The sequence below is a fragment of the Tribolium castaneum genome, chromosome 1 (genome assembly GCF_031307605.1).
Source record: "Tribolium castaneum strain GA2 chromosome 1, icTriCast1.1, whole genome shotgun sequence".
Taxonomy (NCBI): domain Eukaryota; kingdom Metazoa; phylum Arthropoda; class Insecta; order Coleoptera; family Tenebrionidae; genus Tribolium; species Tribolium castaneum.
In genome coordinates this window covers 35,261,296-35,281,809 of record NC_087394.1, presented here as the reverse complement: position 1 = coordinate 35,281,809, position 20,514 = coordinate 35,261,296, and the positions used below count along the sequence as shown (strand labels likewise).

Below are 20,514 nucleotides of genomic sequence, written 5' to 3'. Positions count from 1 at the left end.
ATTTTGCAATTAAACACATTTAACCGATTTTCAATAAAATCAGTTATGTGTGTTTAAATTGTAAAAAAAATAAAAAAATTAAATTAATTGTATTAATATTAAAATATTTAAATTTGCCGCCAATTTTAGTTCCTCATACTACCAAGATATGGCGCTATTATCGAAATTTTGACGACCAGTGAATTACGTGTTACTTGATTTTCTATAACTACTATATTCTATGGTGTTCACACAATAAATTGCGTCAAGCACAAGTCAAGAAATACGTTTAAGCATTGTGACTGTTTTTTCTAGTGATAAGTTTTCTTTATAAAAAAATCTGCATTACGAAAAATCTTGTTTAGTTAGGTCCTACAATACTTTGAAAATTCGTCCCGTAAGACATTATTTTATGTGAAAATAATTAATTAATTTTAATATTTGTGGTCGTAAGGCAAAAAATCAAAAACTTTTTCAAAAGCGCTAAATAAAGTGGGACACACATGCTCCGGTTTCTATTGTGAGCTGTAAGTTGGCACATGTCAAGTACGGTTTTTTATCATTTATCTGCTTCGTAGGGGTTTTTAATGAAAAGCACTAACGTTCAATAAGTATATTTTATATTATCATTAAAAGAAATCAGAAAAAGTAATAAACATTATACATACACTGACAGAGATCTTATTGTGTAATGAACGTGTACGTGTTGTTTCCATTGAACATTTATTACGATTTCTAAACCAAATCAAAACTTATCAAAGAATAATAAAACCCTACATAAACAATAATAAGAAGGTACTACATCTAAAATCAATTTATCTTGTCAGACCAGTGTGTTGAAGATTATAAGAATAAGGAGCTAGTAGCATGATTCGAAAGAGTTCTACTTGAATAAAAGTTATAGTAAACATTGAGTTAGGTCACATTTGAATGCAACAACCAACTGAATTTACACACATCCAATCACCAGATGACTTATCTATATGTAAATCCAGCCTGCGTACCACAGAATGTTGGGGTACATTGAATTTGGACGCCGATTAATCGGCACACTTCAAATACATCAAGACTCCATTTTGAGAACATAGAGGCTGCCATTTTGGCAGCATTTGTCAACTCTGACATTACCGTTGATAATTAAAATGAAAAGCAGCATTAACTTTGAGATACTTTACTATGTTCAAGTGGCCGAGTTTTACCGATAATGCAAGAACAATATTTTTTAAGTTTTTTATTTTTTCAATAATCCTTCGATCCCTAAATCAAATTCTTGCAAGAACAATAAAACTAAGCAACTTGGCCTGATTGGCAAGTATAGTTAGAGATGGCGCTGCTGCTTCACCCACGGCGACCAGTGCGCACTGGCGCATCACTAGTACTGAAGAGAGATCCAGGCAGGGCTTTACTGCCGCACTCGCTGCATTTCAAACCCACGGTGTCCAGCCCTCGTACAAAAGGGCCAAGTTGTCCAAGTTGGTCGCCTCTCGGATCACGTAATCGACCTACAGATACGAAAACATTTAGTCTTCAAAAACAGACACGAGTTTCAAACACGAACCTGTTCCTGAGAAGTGTATTTTCTGCCAGGATCTGGATCTCGGCCTTCCAACTTCATCTTAACCCTGCGCCAAACGTTGACCGCGTAAGCGTTCCTCTGCTGTCCTTTCGACTCCTGCTTCTGTACCTTGATCGGACTGACGGCAATGCAGTCCTGTCGCGTCAGCTGTGGACGATTCCTCTTCGCCTCTAAATTTAGCAAATCGCCGTAAATTTGGTTCGTGTTCTGTTCGAGAAAACGCAAATGCTCGATGCATGCCTGGACGTCGTCCAGGGACATTTCTCTCTTGAATTTGGAAAACAAAGACGAAAAACTGTCAATATACAGTCGGTAATCGGCGATAAACTGTTGCGTCTGTGACGTGTAGTCTTCAATTTTGGTCATAGATTTGATCAGTGACTTAACATCCGACATCAATCTGCAGTGAATGTTGTAAATCTCTTTGAATTTTTCAATTTCGGTTGTCAAATCCTCAGAAATGCACATCAAATTGGCCTTTTCCTCAGTCAATTTCTTCTGAGACATCGTAATCAAATCGGAGATTATCTCAGAAATGGCTTGTAACCACTTGGGATTATGCAACAATTCGGCCGTTAGCAAGTTCATTATACTTTCTTCAGTTGGAGTCATAACATCATTCCGCGAATTCGTATACTGGCAAGCGATCCTCCATTTCTCAAAACTGTTCAAAAATAACTTATCGTACGCCTTTGACTCGTTACAAGGAGTCCTCAACAATTCATGTTGCAATATAACTTTGCACGCGGTTAAAATTTCATTTGCGATTTTTTGTTCCAAATTTAAACGTGTATCTCGTGTCGAGACTGCGCTTTCAAAAGCTGCAGAAATTTCAACAACGTTCGGGTTCGCACCCTTTGCCCAATTCAGCCTCTGATAAGCGTTTTCAATTAAACACTGTTGCTTCTCTCTTGCTTCAATTAATTTCGAATGGACGGTTTTCAAATTCGTTATTTCAGTCTTCAAATCCACAATAAACTTATTCCTCACACCTGTGTAGACGTGTAATTGCGACAAAATCTCTTCGTACATAAAATTATAAACCGTAAGCTGGTTCTGTATGCGCAGCGCACTTGACTGTAAGACAGTCAACTTCAGTTCGATCTTTTTCGGCTCTTGAATCTTCTCCCAGGCACTCTTCAAATTGGTCGAAAAGCCCGAAGCTTGCGACACTAAATTCTGGCTAAACACTCCCTGCTTGAATAAATAATTCCAAGCCTTATGGCACAACTCATCTAAAGGAACTTTCGTTTCAGCACCGATATCTTTTTGTTCGATTTCGTGTGAGACATCAAGACTCAAATTTTGCAAAAGGAAACAAACACAATACGCCACTGCTTCGGTCGTTATGCCCAACAGTTGGCGCGAAATAAAATCGGCGATAAATTGTCTCACAGGCTTCACCAATTGATCGTCGTTAAAAATCACATGTTTTGCATTGGCTTTAAACGACTGGCACATTTCGAGCACCAGACCGAAAAATTCAGACATTGTTTGCAGCCTTTTCAGAAGAAAGATATCCTCGAGGATATCGTGGACCCTGGGGTTAAAAATATGGGCACCAATGCTTTTCGCTTCTTTCACTTGATCTAATTTCTTCCAGGAGGAAGGTATGTCCAGACTGCCTAAAGTACTGACCAAAGTGTGCATTTCTTGACTCAGTTTTTCGAAAAGTCCGTTAAAACCCATCAGGAGCATTTTGCCCGCACTGAGAGTATCAGACTGACTCTGAATCAAAAGCTGGAATTTGCTCCGCACTGCGGCCACACGACCCAAAACTATTTCGTACGAAGGCTGTAACAAAATTACAGTCACGCATACAATTTTTCACAAGAAAATGTAAAAATATCTCAACAAAAAAAATAATAAAAAAGGTAGCTAATAACACATATCCACAAGAATAAAGAAATTATTTCAAGGGTGAAAAAAGTAACCTAATAAAGACAACTATGAGAAGAAAAAACTATTAAAAATGAGAGCGACAATGAATTGCTAGTACGGAGAAGGAACGTTAAAAAATATTACACAAGTAATTGACAAAATCTGGAACAGAGGATACATAATAATAATAAAGCAGAAAAATAAAATAAAATAAAAATTACTGAAAAGTAAATGTAAAAATGCCTCAACAAATAAAATTTAAAATTACAATAATTAAAAATAAATTTCAATGTTTGTTTAACCGCTGTTAATAATTCTACAGAAGAATGGGCCTTTGCTAAACTTACATTAATATCCATCTGCATAAACAAACAGGACAAAATCTTCTCCAGCTGGGCGATCATATCTGGAATTGTGGTTCCCAACTCGCCTATCAAACTGCCAAGATCTGCAACCATCTGTACGACAGTTGGTTCTTCACTCTGAATTTTCTTCATGCTTTCGGGCAAAATAATAGTGTGGAAATTAAAATGTAGCTCATGTAACCCTTTGTAAACATTATTCGCACTTCTAATGCCATTCAACACCTTCACAAACCGGCCAACTTCACCCTCTTGCTTCACTGGAAGATTATTAATCATTTCTACCACTCTGGTACTGTTTAAAACCAGCTCATCTAAAAACCAGTCACCATCTCTTGATGTCAATTTAATTAACAAATCTCCGCTTCGACTGGCTGCAGTCTCCAAAGTTAGGAAGTTTTTATTAAGTAGCACCAACTCGTTGGCTATAACGAACTCAAAAGCACTTGTAGCTCCTTTCTCACAATTTAAAAACGTTGAAACGCCTAATCGTGCATTAGCGTATAGTTTTTCAAGTGCAACGCTCGATTCTTGCGTTCGAATTTTGGTCAAATCCTCGTAAAGTTTATTGACTTGAGCTATAGTCTCTTTGTAGAAAGTTTCCAAACTGTAAGAAAACTGTAAAGTGTGTTTGGCGTTACCAAAATCAAGAAACATTCGGAACTTTTCGTAAATAGCATCGCAACTTTCGACTGTTTTAGTATCTAGCATAAACTTTGACCAGTTTAGGTATAAATACATTCGGTGATTTTCAATGTATGACTTGGGACACTGCGACAAAATCGCATGATACTCCTGTAAGAGCTGCAAACATCGCCTTATTGACAAATTCTGCAATTTCGATAACTGTTCGACGTCACTTTCCGACTGTTCACACTGCGTTATCACATCGTTTTTGCCAGCATTGTGCAAAAACTCCTTAACTAAATCGAATATATTCATATCATTATCGGGCGCTTTCAGATCGGATATCCAATGCGCGAATTGAGGACTCTCTAATAGTTTCAAGGCCTCTAAATAACCGGTAATGTGGTTTTCAGCCTCGTCCATTATCTTATCGATATCTTTCTTTGCAGTTTTCATGGCCTCCTGCGTCTTGCAATAGATTTCGTAACGCGATGGCAAATTATACAGGCTGTGTTTATTAGCACCGTGCGCCTCAGCCTCTTTCACTAGAGCCATCTGTTGGTGCAAATCTTGTAAATAATCTTCCGTTTCGCTAATCTTCTTCTGTACATCAATCCACGACTGGAAATTTTCAAGCAGTGTTGGAATATCTCTCAAAATATTTTCCCTAAAACAAAAGTTGTAATCTCTTCCCATCGGTCCAATTTTCGCAATTTACTTATTTTCCTCCCATTCGACTTTCATTTCGGTGCAACGCACATTAAACATGGACAGAGTCACTTCTTTCTCTAGGTCTTTTTTGCTTTGTCTGGAATTAACACTTGAGGAGATCCCTCCAAAGCTTGTGCCTGCCAACACCTCGCCACCCACTGTCCAGTCGATCAGGGGATCGTAAACGAACGCCTCCAAAAGTGTGAGCAAGGTCTCACGTCCTTTTCGCATAGTTTTCAGTACGTTTTCACAAGCGGTGCGGAAAATTCCCTGAAAAAGAGGGTTTCTTCTGTATTTATGTAATGCATTTTGTAATATTCAATAAATTACATTATTTCAAGTGTTGATAACAGTGTGTTATCTGTGATATACGATTTGCATTGACATCGTAATCCCTCGCTCATAATTAAAAAAGAGAATTAATTTATAGTGCGCTCTTTCCCCTTTAAACACAAATTTATCAAGTCCGCTGTTATCTCATGCATTTAATTTAACTGCAGTATTATTTGGAGCAATTTTTCCCGCCGTATTTATATCGTAGGAGACGAAATCATAATAAAATTTTATTACTACCATAAAAATAGTAATGGATATTTCGCGGTTATTTCATTTTGAGTGAGAAAATGGCAAGGTTTAATCCAGCACAGGTAGATAGTTTATATGAATGGGAGTAGGTGGTAATCAATTTGAAGAGCACGATTTGTAACACTACCTTTTAGATAATAAACAAGCAGAACGTACTACTCTACTACTAATGAGACTAATTACACTTCGATGAAATAACACAAGCATTTTTCACAACAAAGGGCAAATATTTCGATAACATTATAGAAAAATTGCCAATACTGAAAGATTGAAATGGAATGCAAAGGCAAGGCCGAGTTATTTTTGGCAAAAAATTAAAATAAATGAGAATTCTTCACGGAATATTTTCATCCAAATAGTAATGAATGTATCTAAGTAATACTTAAATCTAAATTGGGAATGAAAAATAAAATGAAACCGTACTTAGGAAAATGTGTTCAGAATTCGTGGGATAAACCAAAAATTAAATTTTGAAAATATTAGTGTTTCTGTTGCTTCTGTCTATATAATTATGTAAATAATTTTTTTAATGTTGGGAAGCAGATAATTATCTTTCACCTTCATTTCTGCCAACGGTGAATTTTCATTTGTTCCATTCGATGAACACATGAGATAAAACAATAGAAACAATTTCCGAAATCAAATTTCATTCATGAATAAAAAACCAAAATTATATTAAACCAGCGATCAAGGGTCAAATGTGATAATGTGCACTAGAACCCATAGGATCCTCTTCTGCAGATAAGTAGAAAAATCGATACTGGTGAAAGACCAACTGGACAAACAAAAACTGTTTCAACGCTATCAATTTGCCGATCCTTCAATCACCCCATAATTGAATTTGCTTACGTTGTAGAGTACATACTACAAAATAATTTTATTTCTGTATTTCCGGTCATAAAAGGAGCTAATGGCAATTCCATTTTCGTACGCATTTGTGTCATGGTTCCACGTTTTTCTTTGTTCTAAGAATAGTTGTCTCCTTTCTAATAACTTCCAATTACTTCGTCCCGCAAATTGATTATCGAGTGTTACACATAAAATTGAAATTGCAATGCTGACGACACCACAAAATACAATATTCGAACAGTCATACATCAAAAGTGAGCAAAACACATCAAAACAAGCCTTCCAGCTAAAAAATCATAACACACAACCGATTGATAGCAAAACAAATAAAGGATGACGTGATTGTTTTCACCAAATTGCTATTTGATACCTCCAGTAATGTGTAATATAGAAAATCGGCGATTAGTGTGCTTCCGAATACCGTACTAGCGTACATGTGTTTTTATCAATTCCCATTGATACAAATTTCAGCGTTAAAAATCGAAAAACGTAAACCGATCAATGGAAGTTGAAGGAAGAACAAACGATGACGCACTTTTTCCATTTAATAAAAGGATGGAAACGTCCCGATTCTATTAGTGCCGATCGAGAAGTGTAAAGAAAATGACTTCCAACAACAGTTCCGAAACTTTCGTATACCCCGGAAGTGCGCTATGGATATCAGTGTACTCGTTAATTTTCTCTGTGATTATTTCGGGAAACTTATTGACGATTTTCGCAATCGCGCTCAACCGAAGACTATCCTCCGTGACCGCCAACAAGTTCATTTACAGTTTGGCCATAACCGACCTCCTCGTAGGACTCTACATTCCATACCACGTGTGTTTCTACATTTACAAGGAAACTTTAGACGGGCAACTACCCTGTCTTATAATGTCCATTGTGCCGTTGTTTGCGTGCTCTCATTCCATTTGCAAATTACTGACAATAGCCGCTGATCGCTACATCGCCATACTTTACCCCCTTCACTACAACAAATATATGAGCAACAGGATGGTGTGGACACTCATTTTAAGCGGGCGGGTTTTTAGTAGTGCTATATCCACAGTCCCGATTTTTTGGAACAACTGGGAAACAGAATTGAAATGTGACATCTTTAAGTTTCTACCCCAGGTTTATTTCAATTATATACTGACACCCCTCTTTGGAATCATCTGGATTACGATGTTGTTGGTGTACGTGAAAATTTGGAAAGAAGCGCGTCAGCACGCAAGGCGAATACGCAGAGTTGCGAGAGTGCCAAAAGACATCAACGATTCCAAATCATTCCAGGTAAGATGAAATCTTGTTCGATATTTCATGCAGTAATTATTTAATGAATGGGAAACTAATCGGAATAGTGGCCATGAATTAAATACTATGCTTTTCGTATCAAATAACAAACAATTCTGCATAATAAGGCAAAATCTAGAACCTCAAGTTTATTTTATTCTTGCACCACTGTCAAATTTCACAAAAAAATTAAGCATATGAATAGACAAATACATTTTAACACATTGTTAAGAGTCCTTAGAGGCTATAATAATTTTTTATTCCGGTCATTTTACTTCATTACATGGTCAGCTTCGCTTAGTGATTTTTTCGTTTATAACGAACCTTTCAACCGAATTGGGTTTGATAATGACAAAGTGGAAAAAGAAGTGTTAACTGATGAACAGATTATTACAAAAACATTTTAAACATAATCACAAAGTGAATTTGCAAGTTGTCAGAATATTTTATGATATTAGAACTCAAAGTCAAAATAAATCAGCTTGCTTTCTCCGAACTTTTACTACTTTTTCAGATATAGAACTTGCAACGTTTAAAAATTCGTCAAATAAACGCCATACCAACTAAGTTTGCGTCTTTTGAGTACTTTTTTCCAAAGTTTATATGGCTAATAGGCGGTGACATTTGAGCAAATAAAATTCAGTAGAATCTTTGTAAACTTTTTACATTTTTAGAAATTTCTTATGGAAGGGCTTTTTCTGTCTTTCTGTGACTGTTTTTGCTGATTTTACCTCAGTGTAATAGATTTTAAAGAACTAAGCTCAGAGGCCAGATTGATTTAAAATTTTTGTTTTGACCAAAATTCTCTAAATCTCAGGAACTATAAGTATTTAGAGCTTTTTTAACTCTACTATCACCCTTTACAATATTTTCACAACTACAAACTACAACGTTGTTTCCCAAAGGGTTCACTTTTTGTTTCATACAATAGATATTTATTTAAAGTAAAAATAACAGCTAAAAAAGCGTTTTCTAGTTTTCCGCTTATTGCGAGCTTCGGATATAATGAACTGAGTACGTTATAGCCGTTTTAAAACACCTAAAAAAGTTAAATGCTTATTAGTTGTTTTGCAAACACTTCGTATGCTACAACAAACATTACTCGTAATAAAAAAAATCCACTTGACCGCTTGATTTATGCCCACGCCAATCTGCAAATTGTTGCAATAGATCACCACGTCTTATCGCCACGAGCTTAATAACGGCGTTAATGATTCTTTGACACAAAGCAATTATTGATTATGTAAAAGAAGTACGGCAAAATTAACGGAAGATAATGTCATGGTCGTTACGAATTTTGTCATATATTCAGCAAGACATGTTTGATTAAATTTTATAAATAGAATTATGTTTTGTAATAATGCTTCTAAAGCTTTAATGGCTGTGTAAACAAAACTACCGGTTTAACGTCATTCCCCTATTGCTGAATGAATTTCTTGCAAAGCGTGTAACTTGATGGTCTTTGTACTATTTATAATAATTGTATGTATTATATTCCGGGAAGCTTATTAAAAGGAGTACAAGCACAAAATAATCTCGGGGAAAATTTTAAACTAGTTGAGAGAAACATTGAACCGGTGAACATCGTACTATAATTTTGATTTGTTACAAAACAATCTCAAAGGTGAAGGTTTTTACTTTCGTGCCGGCGGTATGTAATTATAGGAAAAATATTTGGCTAAATGATGGTAAGCCCACTTGTATGGAATAACAGTGCTTTATTAAATCAATGACACGACTGTGTAATTACAGTTACTTAATGTCTATCGATCCGAAAAGTTTTTTTCAACAACTTCATCATTCTCGATTATCATTATCGAAAATAATTTTCCCAACGAGCCTAAAAAATATCGTGCAATTGTTGGTTCATGTAATTGCTGCTACACATTTATCAATAATTTAATTTGATTCTTCCTGATACCCCTTAATCACTAACGGAATTACGTGCTTATAATCCTTCAGTAGAGATAACAGAAATTACTGGAAGCAATATAACAATTGTACAAGTTTCCATCTCCGCAAAATTAAATATTACATATTTAAGGAACCGCGAATTGGTGTGTCGGTGTTCCAGTCATGTTTGTTGATACCGGCAACACCACCAATGATCAGTCCGTTTCGCGGCAGCTTGAGCGTTAGGTGTTCGCTCCTCGTCGGTTTAAAATACAACTTATCGAAAATGTAAATCGTGAGATTTATGCTGAGTGGCCACGGGATGCAATTAAATCAATTGAAATGTTGCCAAACGATTAATCAATGATGGGAGAAACGTCGACCGAAAATTCCACCACAGTGTCCGATTATGTAGGTGGTGGTTTGTGGATAACAGTGTACTGTATAATTATCGTTTGTGCTATTGCTGGCAACACTTTGACACTTTTCGCAATAGCGGCCAGCCGACAGTTGTCGTCGATGGTGTCCAACCAATTCATCTTCAGCTTGGGAGTGAGCGACTTATTGGTGGGGCTGTCCATCCCTTACCATATGTGCTTCTACTTGACGGACTCAATCATTCACAACGAAACCACTTGTTTGGCCCGATTTGTCCTCATATCTTTCGCTTGTGCAAGCTCGATATTAAACCTTCTTTTCGTCGCCACGGACAGATATACGGCCATCGTCCATCCCTTGAAATACAACCAGTATATGACGCGGCAAAATGCAACTTTTCTCATTTCTCTCGTATGGATCTTGTCGCTGACTTTTTCCACCGTTCCGATTTATTGGAACACATGGACCGAAGAGAAAACTTGTGATGTTCAGATAATTCCGGAAGTGTACTTTAATTTCGTCCTTACGCCGATGTTTGTTTTGATTTGGGGTGTGATGCTCCTTGTTTATATTAAAATTTGGAGAGAGGCCTCAAAACATGCGAAAAGGATTAGAAGCACGACAAATTTGCATAAATGTCACAACATCAACGATACTAAATCAATACAGGTAATGACACTAAACTGAGTAAAACAAATTGTTTACAATCCATAAAATCGTAATTGAACGTGAGAATTTCTTAGAATGCTTGCGGTTTGCGTTTGCTTATCGGAGGTTTAGGTGTTCGTCATTATAACCTTTTTCTACTTAACTTTCATTGTAATAATTAAGCAAGAATCAAGATAGGTATATTTTTAATGGTGATATTGGCCTTCAAAAAGTTGAAGGTTGTTCTTTTACGTAACAGCGGTTGTGTATGTTATGCGAGCCAGCCGACATAATATGTTAAGCTACGAAATTTTGCAAAAAACCAATTCAAAGTCACAACTATTTCCAAGTGAAAACAAAGTAGCAACCATAACTGAAAACAGGGAATTATTTTTAGAACGTTTTACTTATTTAAATTGATTCAAATTAAAATAGAAATCTTCAAATAAAATATTCGAACAAACTAAATTTGTATGTAAATATTTAAACGAAATCTGGCATTAATAAAACCTATTGTGACTAAGAGTGCGCGTTTTTTAAGATATTTATTAAATGGAAGGAAAACAATTAGAGCGGAGAACTCGTTTGAATATTAATTTTGCAGAATGAAATGGAGGTTTTTTCCTACAGTTATCGACAATTAAGTTAGCAATTTTTGATGTAATAATAGTAATTAAAAAGTAATTACAACTGCTGGTGAATAAGTACAGATTAATGTACCCCACATTAAAAAATAACGTTTACCATGACATAGTAAATAGATTTGATAATTGTTCCAAGTGCATATAATTTAGCTGTCAAATTAATTTTTTATTCGTTTATAATTCAATGATACAAAATATGAATCTTTTATAAACAGCCATAACTTTTCATTAGCTCCAGACACAATTTTTTTATTAGTAGGTATATTAATTTCAGTGAAATATTGAAAAACAAACCAATTTACTTATTTTTAATCAATATGCATAGTAATCCACTCATTTAACCTGTTTGGGTTGGATAATAATGAACTAATGGTGTTACGAAAAATCCGCAAAGGGCCATCAATTTATATTATGTTGTCTCAATTTCTAAAGGATTTCCGCTTCAGTATCACAATAATATTTAAAATAATTACAGAAACAACTCTCTCAGCGTTACAATCTGTCTCATTATCGAAACCATAGTACGAAAAAATTATTATTATTATTATTATTATTCATCTCTTAATGAATAATCTTTAATTAAAAATAAATTTATAGTAATTTATTATTGAACAATGCCCACATTTCAACAACCAAATTAAACACCCGATATTTATCATCCATTAACCAAAACACCACTTCTGAATTTATTGGGATAATGTTTATTCGATATCGATTGTTATAGACGACGTAAGTATCTCTGATCTATCAGTTACATTTTTGCTGATTAAGGTTTTTTTTACGATTATAGAAGCCGTAACAAATAGTTGTCTTATCGCCCTATTACTTTGTATACATTTTCCAATTTAGACAAAAATATTCAGAGGTGTAAGCCGTCGTTACAACATGACCAAATTTAATTTTGACAATTGAGCTCAATTAAAATTTTATGGACATGCTCGCCGTCCACGGTCCACAACCAATTAAAGAAAAACTTTCCTAAAAACACTTTAGAAAATTTAATTAATGTACGCTTATATCGTAACGTGACGATTGTATTATGTAAAATTTGGTTGTGTGTTTTTATTGGCACTCTTTCAGTTACATTCTTGTTTTTCTCAATTATTTACATAAATTATGTAGGTACGTATTTTCATTGAAAATTAAATTAAAGTAATTGCATTTTCTTTAAGCGCATTATATGTTTTTATCCACGTACTATACTATAATTCCAAAATTGTTTGAAATATCGCAAATAATTATCAATAAATAACACCATTTCCAATAACTCTTATCGCCGAATTATCAAGACATGCCTACTCTCAATAAAACCTCATTCACACCTTTCTATTCCCATACACCCACCGTAAACAATTGGCACGATGACATGTTGTAAAGATATAAATAAACACAGCCTCATAACAAGAAAACCGATAGACACTCAATTACTAGCGCAAAACAAAATAAACACGATTTGCGGAAATGAACAAAACCAATGATAAAGTTCGTTGCCTGATGTTTATTTTTTTTTTCAGGTGGTGATGCTCACTCTCGGCTGCTTTTCCATCTGCTGGATGCCGTACTTCATCGTGACCACTTATTTCCGGATAAGCGGCAGCAGCAGTCAGTTCAGCCTTTTGTACGAAATCGCGTTCACGCTGGCCGTTTGCAATTCAGGAATGAACCCTGTGATATACGCTTGGAAGAATTCCAACTTCCGTGAGGCTTTTTGGTGTTTGCTGACTTGCCACTCGCCGAACAATTCCACCAAAAAGACAAACTACATCACCAATCATGTTCCCAGCAGCAAGAAAAGCTCGATAGGCGGACACGACAACGTTGTCGCTCAAACCGAAATTGAGATCGAATCGCCCACACCCAAAGACTATGACGAGCACGAGTGCAGTGTCTCGACCGAAATGACCACAGTGAACACTTCCACTTGGAGTTGACTTTAGTTTTAATTCTCCGACGGAAATATTGTGATATGTTTATAGTTTTAATGTGAACAATAAAACGGTTTTTTTAAATTAATCTTCACTCACCTCAACTCCTGTGATTCCAAGTGCCCCACGAATGTTCGGCGTGAGTCTGAAGGGGACTTTCTCGGGCACTCGCAAAGTCTTGCCTTTTTCAAAACACACGTTGTAGTCAATATGGACCACTTCTCCACTGGTCAAGTCCACCAGGACGTTGTCCAAATGTCGGTCCCCCAGCCCAATTATATACCCAATGATACTCATCACAGCTACGGAATATGAATATCTCTTGACCACTTGCCACCAAGTGTTGGCATCAATCGCATTACACCACAGTTCTTTGGCGAGGAGATCGCTAGGTGTCTCGGCCATTAGCTCGGTTAAAACCTGCTTCAAGACACTCAAAGGCCACTCCTTCCGATTCTCTATATTCTTAATTCCGTGCTCTTTCAGCAACGGATTCAACTTATTATAAAACAATTCCGAAGGTCTCAACACACTGGCAGTTGTGTTTACGTTATTTTTGATAAACGGTTTTGCGATTTCGCGTTGTTGCCACCTCTTATACAGTGCGAAGACAGGAGTGGTTCCATCAACCCAAGAAATCAAACCTGACCGTGGCCCCAGCGGGATAACAGAGTAGTGTCTGGCACGGTATAAATTCTGGCCAGTCAGATCAGCATTGTGGGCCATCATAGTGTTCGCGATGCTCAAGAACTGCATTATTCTCTCGTCCAGATGTAAATCTTCCAAACCCTTGAACAGATAAGTGTAGGTCTGGCCGTCCGATCCGTAAAAAATCAATTTCTTTGGCTTGGTCTTTGTCGGGAGGATTGAAACAACGTTAGAAACGTGCGCGATTGTGACTCGAGTTTTGGCAGATGTTGCCAATCCAGGCATTGCGATTACAGTGTTCTTGATTGAGGCCAAAACTGGACTGATTGACTGCATTTTGAGCGTGTATGAAGCACGTCGGTGGAACTTCTGTTGGAACTGCTTCTGGAGACTCTTCAGTGGTTGTAAGGACTCTTGTGGTTTTTCGGGATTTTCGGGATTCTTCAACTTATTGATCACGTCTTTGATCTCGTCTAGGTATTTCTCCTGGAACTCTTTCTCATGCGGGGTTTCTGCCTCAGCAGTTGTCACTTCTTGCAACTGCTCCAGGACAAACACAATCGGCTTGATTATAATCCTGTGTTTTTCGGCAATGAGCGACAATTTTTCTTCCTTGTTCAGGTGCGGATTCTCATTGACTTTCTCGATTTCGTATTCGAGTTGTTGCTGGCGTTTGGTGATTTCGGTCTGGTGTTGGGCCAAAGTACCCAACCATAACTCGTCCCACAGTAGAGTGATTCGGCGCAATTCTTTGACGAGTGTTTGCACTTGTGCTATGGTTTCAGGGTCTTGTTTACTAAGCGTGTCCACCATAGTTCGGAAACACGACTGTAGCGCATTTGTTGAATCTTCACTGTCACTCTCGTAGTTATCTTCTTCTTCGTTCAATTCCTCATCGTGACATTCGTTGTTTTGCGAAAGACAATCCTTGGGTAGCGAAATTTCGGAAAAATCAAACTTTAGACCGCCTTCCAATGCACCAACAACAGCCGGGAACGTAATCAAGTGAGGAGCATCCTCGGCGATACGACACAACAAATCGGAAACTCTATGTCTGACGTAACTTTCGGGGTGATTCAAACGGGAAAACAACTGGGGGATTATGACTTTCCAAGGCTGAGTTGGCGTTGTTTGTAAGCCTTCCTCGAGTATGTTTTGTAATTCCAGGGCGTACTTAACGATCAACCTTAGCAAACGTAGAGTGATCGTGATAATGTTACACTCGGTGCTTTTCGTAACGTTTTCCGAACTTGTGGTCAAGTGCAAGTACTTGAAATAAGCCTCGGCACTGAGTGCATAATACGTATAAATCCTCTTTTGGGTGTTTCTCCAAATCTGAACCAAACTTTTCAAATCAGCATCGGACGCGTTTTGCAAAACAGGCACATATTTCAACTGGTTCTGGATCATTTCTGACGTATTCAAATCGTGCGATTCGATATCTTCCTCGTCAAGATTCGATCTAGTTTGGGACAAAATCGTGATAATTTTATTCAAATCGTCGGGTGGTGTTGTTGGTGGTAACAAATTTTTAATAATCAAATGGTCCTCTTCCGTGAGATTATTCTGGACGTCGGAACTGTGGTCTATGATTTTGCGCCCCCAACGGTAACACCACGTACCAAAAGCATTCCAACTTTTGGCCAAACCGACACACTGATGTACGCTAAATTGCAACAATTTGCCAATTGCCATTTCACTCATTGGAATCACATTTGAAACACTACTATCCATCATCCCAATCTCCGGTAGCACCATTAGTAATTTACCCAAGGGACTGTTTATCTCAGTCAAGCAAATTTCCTCGTTTACTTGCAACCAATTGGCCAACTTTAGCAAAATTTTGCTGCTAATTTTCTTCAATTCCGTTCCGCCGTAAAGCTCCGCATGTTTGGAAATTGCACTAGAGGCAGCAGCGCACAAGTTGAAATTGTGCTGCCTATTCTGGTCAGTACAATACGACAGTTTTATAATCTCCATAATCACACGAGCCGTATCGATACTCCACACCGACACATCGCCAATTTTTTGTAAGAATAGAGTGGCAATAGTGTTAAAACCATTATCATCAATCACCAAGTCTTTATCTTTAAGCACTTTGCTAACGTGCGCAAATGCTAGCTTGAAATTGCGCTCTTTTCTGGCTCGTTTTATAACATCCAGGCGTAAATTCGTACAGAAAGTTGATCCTTGATTTTGGACGCCTTCGAAATACTCCGACCACCACAGCACTTTTCGTAAAATCGAAGAGTCAATTTTCGAAATTTCGTTTTCGAAATTCTCAGATGCACGAAATACGGTGTTGGTGGTCGTACCGTTGAGTATATTTTTGATTCCTTGACTGGCGTATTGCATCACTTGAAGCTCTTGAAGGTAATCAGACGGTGCCAAATTCAGGTGGTACCTAATCGAGCTTTGAATCCTAGTCAAGTTCTCCTCGACTTTCTTGCACAAATCGTCATTATCTGACGCTATACTGAAGGCAAGTCCGTACAAATTCGTCTCAAGTGTCGTCATCTCCTCGTATTGGCTCCAGGACGTTGTCTCGTCTTTGTAATTCCAGGACGATAGGTCGCTAAAAGCTTGCCGACCCACTTCCACGTTAAACAAATTATTAACACAGGTCCAGTCTGTGGTACTGAACCAGTACCTCCGCCCATTGTCCATCACCTCTCCCACGTTTTCCTCCATATTCCAGTTCATCAAATCGACCCAATTGCCCAACTCTTTGTAACAAATCACAATCTGGTCGTAAATAAAATGACGCGTGTCTGATTCCAACTTGGGATTTTCGCTCGCTTCATCACTTTCACTGGTGTTACAACGTCTCAGTACTTTCTTGTAGCCTTCTATCGCAAGTTCGTATCTCTTAGCCGCCTGTTCTGCTGCATATTTCACCCAAACAAACTTGCGACCAGCTGTGCTTTTACACCAAATGTAAAGCCCCAAAATCGCCTCAGTCTCCCGCATTTGTAGCAACGCCAGTGTAATAAAAATTACAATTCGTTCGAATTCAGAACCGGACGTTCTTCCAGACGTTACCATATCGCCAAGTAGGGCTTGCCCATGTCTGACCGCAGTGCAAGGATCAGACGCATGCATGGCTATGTGTATAACAACCATTCTAATCCGACTCAACCATTCGCTACAGGTGTTTGTGTTGGTGATAAAGAACGACCTGACTTGCTTGGGCGGTTGTTGCATTGCTATAGCGCAACCTTCGGACGCACTGTATATGGCTTTTTCCAAATGTTCAATGAACTGAAGCAACAGTCTGACCCTATCAATGTCGTTACTACTTTCATTCTCTTTGTTCTTCTTAACATTAATTAAATCATTGCCTAAATGGTTAAGGGCACCTTCGATTTTTGTGAACGTCTCGTTCGGTTTGCCCAACGGTGTGCGCAGCTTGGAATTGACGCAAAATTGCGCACTTTCGAGCGTTGTCCAGTTGTGTAAAATTATTCTCGAATTGATTGCCAAATCATAGAAAAATTCCATAGCCTTGTAATTGGCCTGCAAAGGCCAGCTACTGATGAAGATGTCCTCCAACCAATTCGGTGACTCGCTAGATTCGTTCTTAAGCAAATAATCGGTGAAAGTTTTGAATTGAAGAGGGTACATGTCACCCGTTACGCTATTATTTAAGTGCAAATGTTGGGCCATTCGGACCATATAATTGGAATAGTCTTTGATACTTGTTGATTTTTTTGCATCAAAACCCGAGTTGGATTTATTTAGTTCGACCACAGCCACGTCCCAAGGAACATTAACCGAAAGTTTGGAATATTTCAGACGAATTTCGTTGTTATTTGAATTTAGGTGTAACTTAACTAGGTCGCAAACGTTCATCAAGAACTGACTGTTCCAGGATAACTGCTTGTTACTCAAAAGTTTGTCGAGATTTTCGCAAACGGAAAGCACAATCTTTGTGTTGAAATGGTAGCCGCATTTGACCAATACTTCAGTCACTGCGACAAACTTCTCGTTATCGTATAAATTGGCAAGGTAACTGTCCGAATTGATCAGGATGTCGTTCAGCCACTGGAGCAGCAACAAAGTCACTTCGTTTGGCGTCGGTATGCTCAAAGTTTTGTGCAAAATGTCGAGAATTATTTCGAAATTTCCCAAATTGGGCGAAGTGTTTGGCACGTCGTTAATGTTCAAAACATCCGGTAAAGTGAATAAACCCATCAAACTCGTCTGGTCTTGCTTTTTCGCTACTAAATTACTGCTCGAAATGAAATGATTGTAGCACTTGCAATGGGAGTACAGCAAGTAAAGTAGGCTGTACTGCAACGCTGGATTGTCCCTAGCTAGGGTTTCTTGGTACGGTTCCAGATTCACTCCCACTAGTTCCAAAATGCTAGGTTTTAAGGCCCACATTACAATTATCGAACTGGCATTAGCCAATTGTGACAGACACCGTAATAAAAACAGCACGGTTAGTTCTTTCTGGTCGGTGTTCAAGTCAAAATTGTCTTCAGAAAATGGATTATTTTGGATAAAGGGCTTAATATTTGGGACAATCGCCCGGTAAACGACCTCAAGGTCGCCCAAAACGTACCGATAAGCCTCCTGAAGGAGTGAGACGTTTTTCAAATTCAGCAACGCTTGGTAGACGCAAATGACCGAATCTTGGATATTCTTGAAGTAGGAGTAGCGCAATTTGACTATTTCTGACTTGGGACCGATTAGTTTTTCAATCAGTTCGATTGGCAAATTGGCCGATAATTCTTTAATGATTTTGGAAATTAGGAGCAGCATTGATACTAAAGTTGCATCGGAAAATTCGTTAACAAGACTCAACTCAAGATCAATCAAAGTGTAAATCGAGTTACTCAAAGCTTGACTTTTGTTATCCAACTGTCCGAGTAAAATCCCGATGCTCTCATTGGCTGCTATGATAAGATTATCCGCAACAAAACTTTCAAGAACGTCCCGCACCGTCCTAATAATTTGGTTCAAACAAGTTGAAACCAACTCAACTGAGACATGTTTGTTGTTCACTGGCCGGAAACTGTCCCCCAAACATTTCAAAATCGTGTTAAGTGCCAGAATTAGAACGTTAATGTGCTCGAGGGAATTGCTCTCAGGGTCGTTCAACTGGCTGCTAAAGTTGGTTATATCCTCCAAAAAATTCTCAATAAGAGTGACGGCAAACTCAATGTTGTACTTAAAATGGGGCGAAATGCGTTGCAAATTACGGGAAATAAACTCAATGTTCGATAAGGGTTGGGTGTGATCAACGTGCCACCCAAATAACAAGTCTACAGTGTCCTGAAATTGCGTGTAAAAACAGTCAGGGTAGAGCTCGATGATCGTCATCAAAATGTCGAGAATGGCTTTGAAAACTTGGGCGTTTTCCGTGATTTCGATACACGTTACTAGATGGTGCATGAGATTTTCGGCGTGATCTTGCAGGACTGGTTTGTTTTTCTCAAAAGCGAGGGTTTCTTTAAACGACTTCATTAGAAGGATTTGCATTTCTTCGTATGCGTTTTTCATCTTGACAAAAATCCAGTTCTGGTACCTTTCAAAATCCTTTTCTTGTCCCATTATGTAACCCATCCTGCCTAGTGCTCTTGTGGCTTGTTGTTTGGCCAAAGGCCCTGGCGACACTTGCAGTATCTCAAACATGGACTCACCAAGGATGTGGAAAGCTTTGCGGACGTACTGCGCGTTGTCTGGTAGCAGCAGCACCTCTAGAAGTTTCTTCGAAATGGCCAGGGAATTTTCCTGGTCAACTTCGGTGCTCAGCCGCCGCAGCAGCTTGGAAATTCGGGTATCTTCAAGTAGATTGAGCTTGATATCGTTCTTCTTCTCCGGCTCATAAAATTTTCCATGATACGACCCTAATAAAATAAACATTGTCACAAGTCATAAATTTCAAAATGCGCATACCTGATGATTCCGAATGTCTTGACAATGACTCTTGATACTTTCGGTTTAGGATGTAGAAATCGCCCCCGTCGCGGTCGCCCCTGCGGCCCGGCGGGCCCCCGCGCCCGCGGTACGCCCCCCTGCGGTCGTTGATTTTCGAGGAACGAAACTCGCTAGAGCGGGGCCTTCCCACGCCTCTGTAGCGGTTCTCGCGGGAGTATACATGGTATTTTTGGCTGTTTTCTACATCACCGTCCACGCTACTGTTGTCGTAATTTTCGTCCGAATGGTTGTTGTCGTAATCGTTCAGTTCTTTCGAGCTTTTTGAAGCCTTGAGCTTGTAAGGTGTGTTATTCGATATCATCACTTACATGCCGATACAAAAATTGCTTTCATATACTTGGAATAGACTGCATCACGCTCTGCAAAAAATATTGCGAAATAATGGGAAACGTACTCGTAATTATCACACAAACCCAACTATTTTTCTTGAAATACATTTGTCACTCGCTTTTCGGTTTGGTTCTAAAACCCGCACCAACCGGACAAACGAAACATCCCCGCACGCACGGTTGTCATGTCCCCGAAAAACGGAAATTCTTCCTTAAACTGAATTTTTCCCCACGCACTAGGAACATTACAATTGATTTTAC

General features: G+C 38.2%; 2 protein-coding genes across 3 annotated transcripts; one reads left to right on the top strand and one right to left on the bottom strand.

Moving 5' to 3' along the window:
* Positions 1-577: 577 nt before the first annotated feature.
* Positions 578-20,477, bottom strand: nonC (no-on-and-no-off transient C). Its single transcript, XM_008192438.3, has 7 exons — positions 20,338-20,477; positions 19,883-20,283; positions 13,430-19,833; positions 5,144-5,406; positions 3,784-5,092; positions 1,538-3,349; positions 578-1,481 (listed from the first exon to the last, which is right to left on the bottom strand). Exons 2-7 carry the CDS (start codon positions 20,223-20,225, stop codon positions 1,404-1,406), a joined length of 10,209 nt encoding a protein of 3,402 aa, XP_008190660.1. The 5' UTR covers positions 20,226-20,283; positions 20,338-20,477; the 3' UTR covers positions 578-1,403.
* mAChR-C (muscarinic Acetylcholine Receptor, C-type) lies at positions 6,715-13,414 on the top strand. Of its 2 annotated transcripts, none has more exons than XM_015977566.2 (2): positions 6,715-7,842; positions 12,920-13,414. In XM_015977566.2, exons 1-2 carry the CDS (start codon positions 7,174-7,176, stop codon positions 13,334-13,336), a joined length of 1,086 nt encoding a protein of 361 aa, XP_015833052.1. In that variant the 5' UTR covers positions 6,715-7,173; the 3' UTR covers positions 13,337-13,414. The 2 variants fall into 2 exon arrangements, with proteins under 2 accessions (XP_015833052.1, NP_001281279.1); NM_001294350.1 differs by lacking the exon at positions 6,715-7,842 and adding an exon at positions 10,099-10,782 and having other exon boundaries at positions 12,920-13,336.
* Positions 20,478-20,514: the final 37 nt, after the last annotated feature.

What these genes read in the sequence shown, in the direction of transcription:
- nonC (XM_008192438.3), bottom strand. Translation starts at nt 20,225, where the DNA reads ATGATATCGAATAACACACCTTACAAGCTCAAGGCTTCAAAAAGCTCG. An exon ending in TTGGAATCACAGGAGTTGAG is followed by an intron (nt 5,407 to 13,429) that starts GTGAGTGAAGAT and finishes CCTCTTTTTCAG; the next exon opens with GGAATTTTCCGCACCGCTTG. An exon ending in TTATGCAGATGGATATTAAT is followed by an intron (nt 3,350 to 3,783) that starts GTAAGTTTAGCA and finishes ATTTTGTTACAG; the next exon opens with CCTTCGTACGAAATAGTTTT.
- mAChR-C (NM_001294350.1), top strand. Translation starts at nt 10,099, where the DNA reads ATGATGGGAGAAACGTCGACCGAAAATTCCACCACAGTGTCCGATTAT. An exon ending in ACGATACTAAATCAATACAG is followed by an intron (nt 10,783 to 12,919) that starts GTAATGACACTA and finishes TTTTTTTTTCAG; the next exon opens with GTGGTGATGCTCACTCTCGG.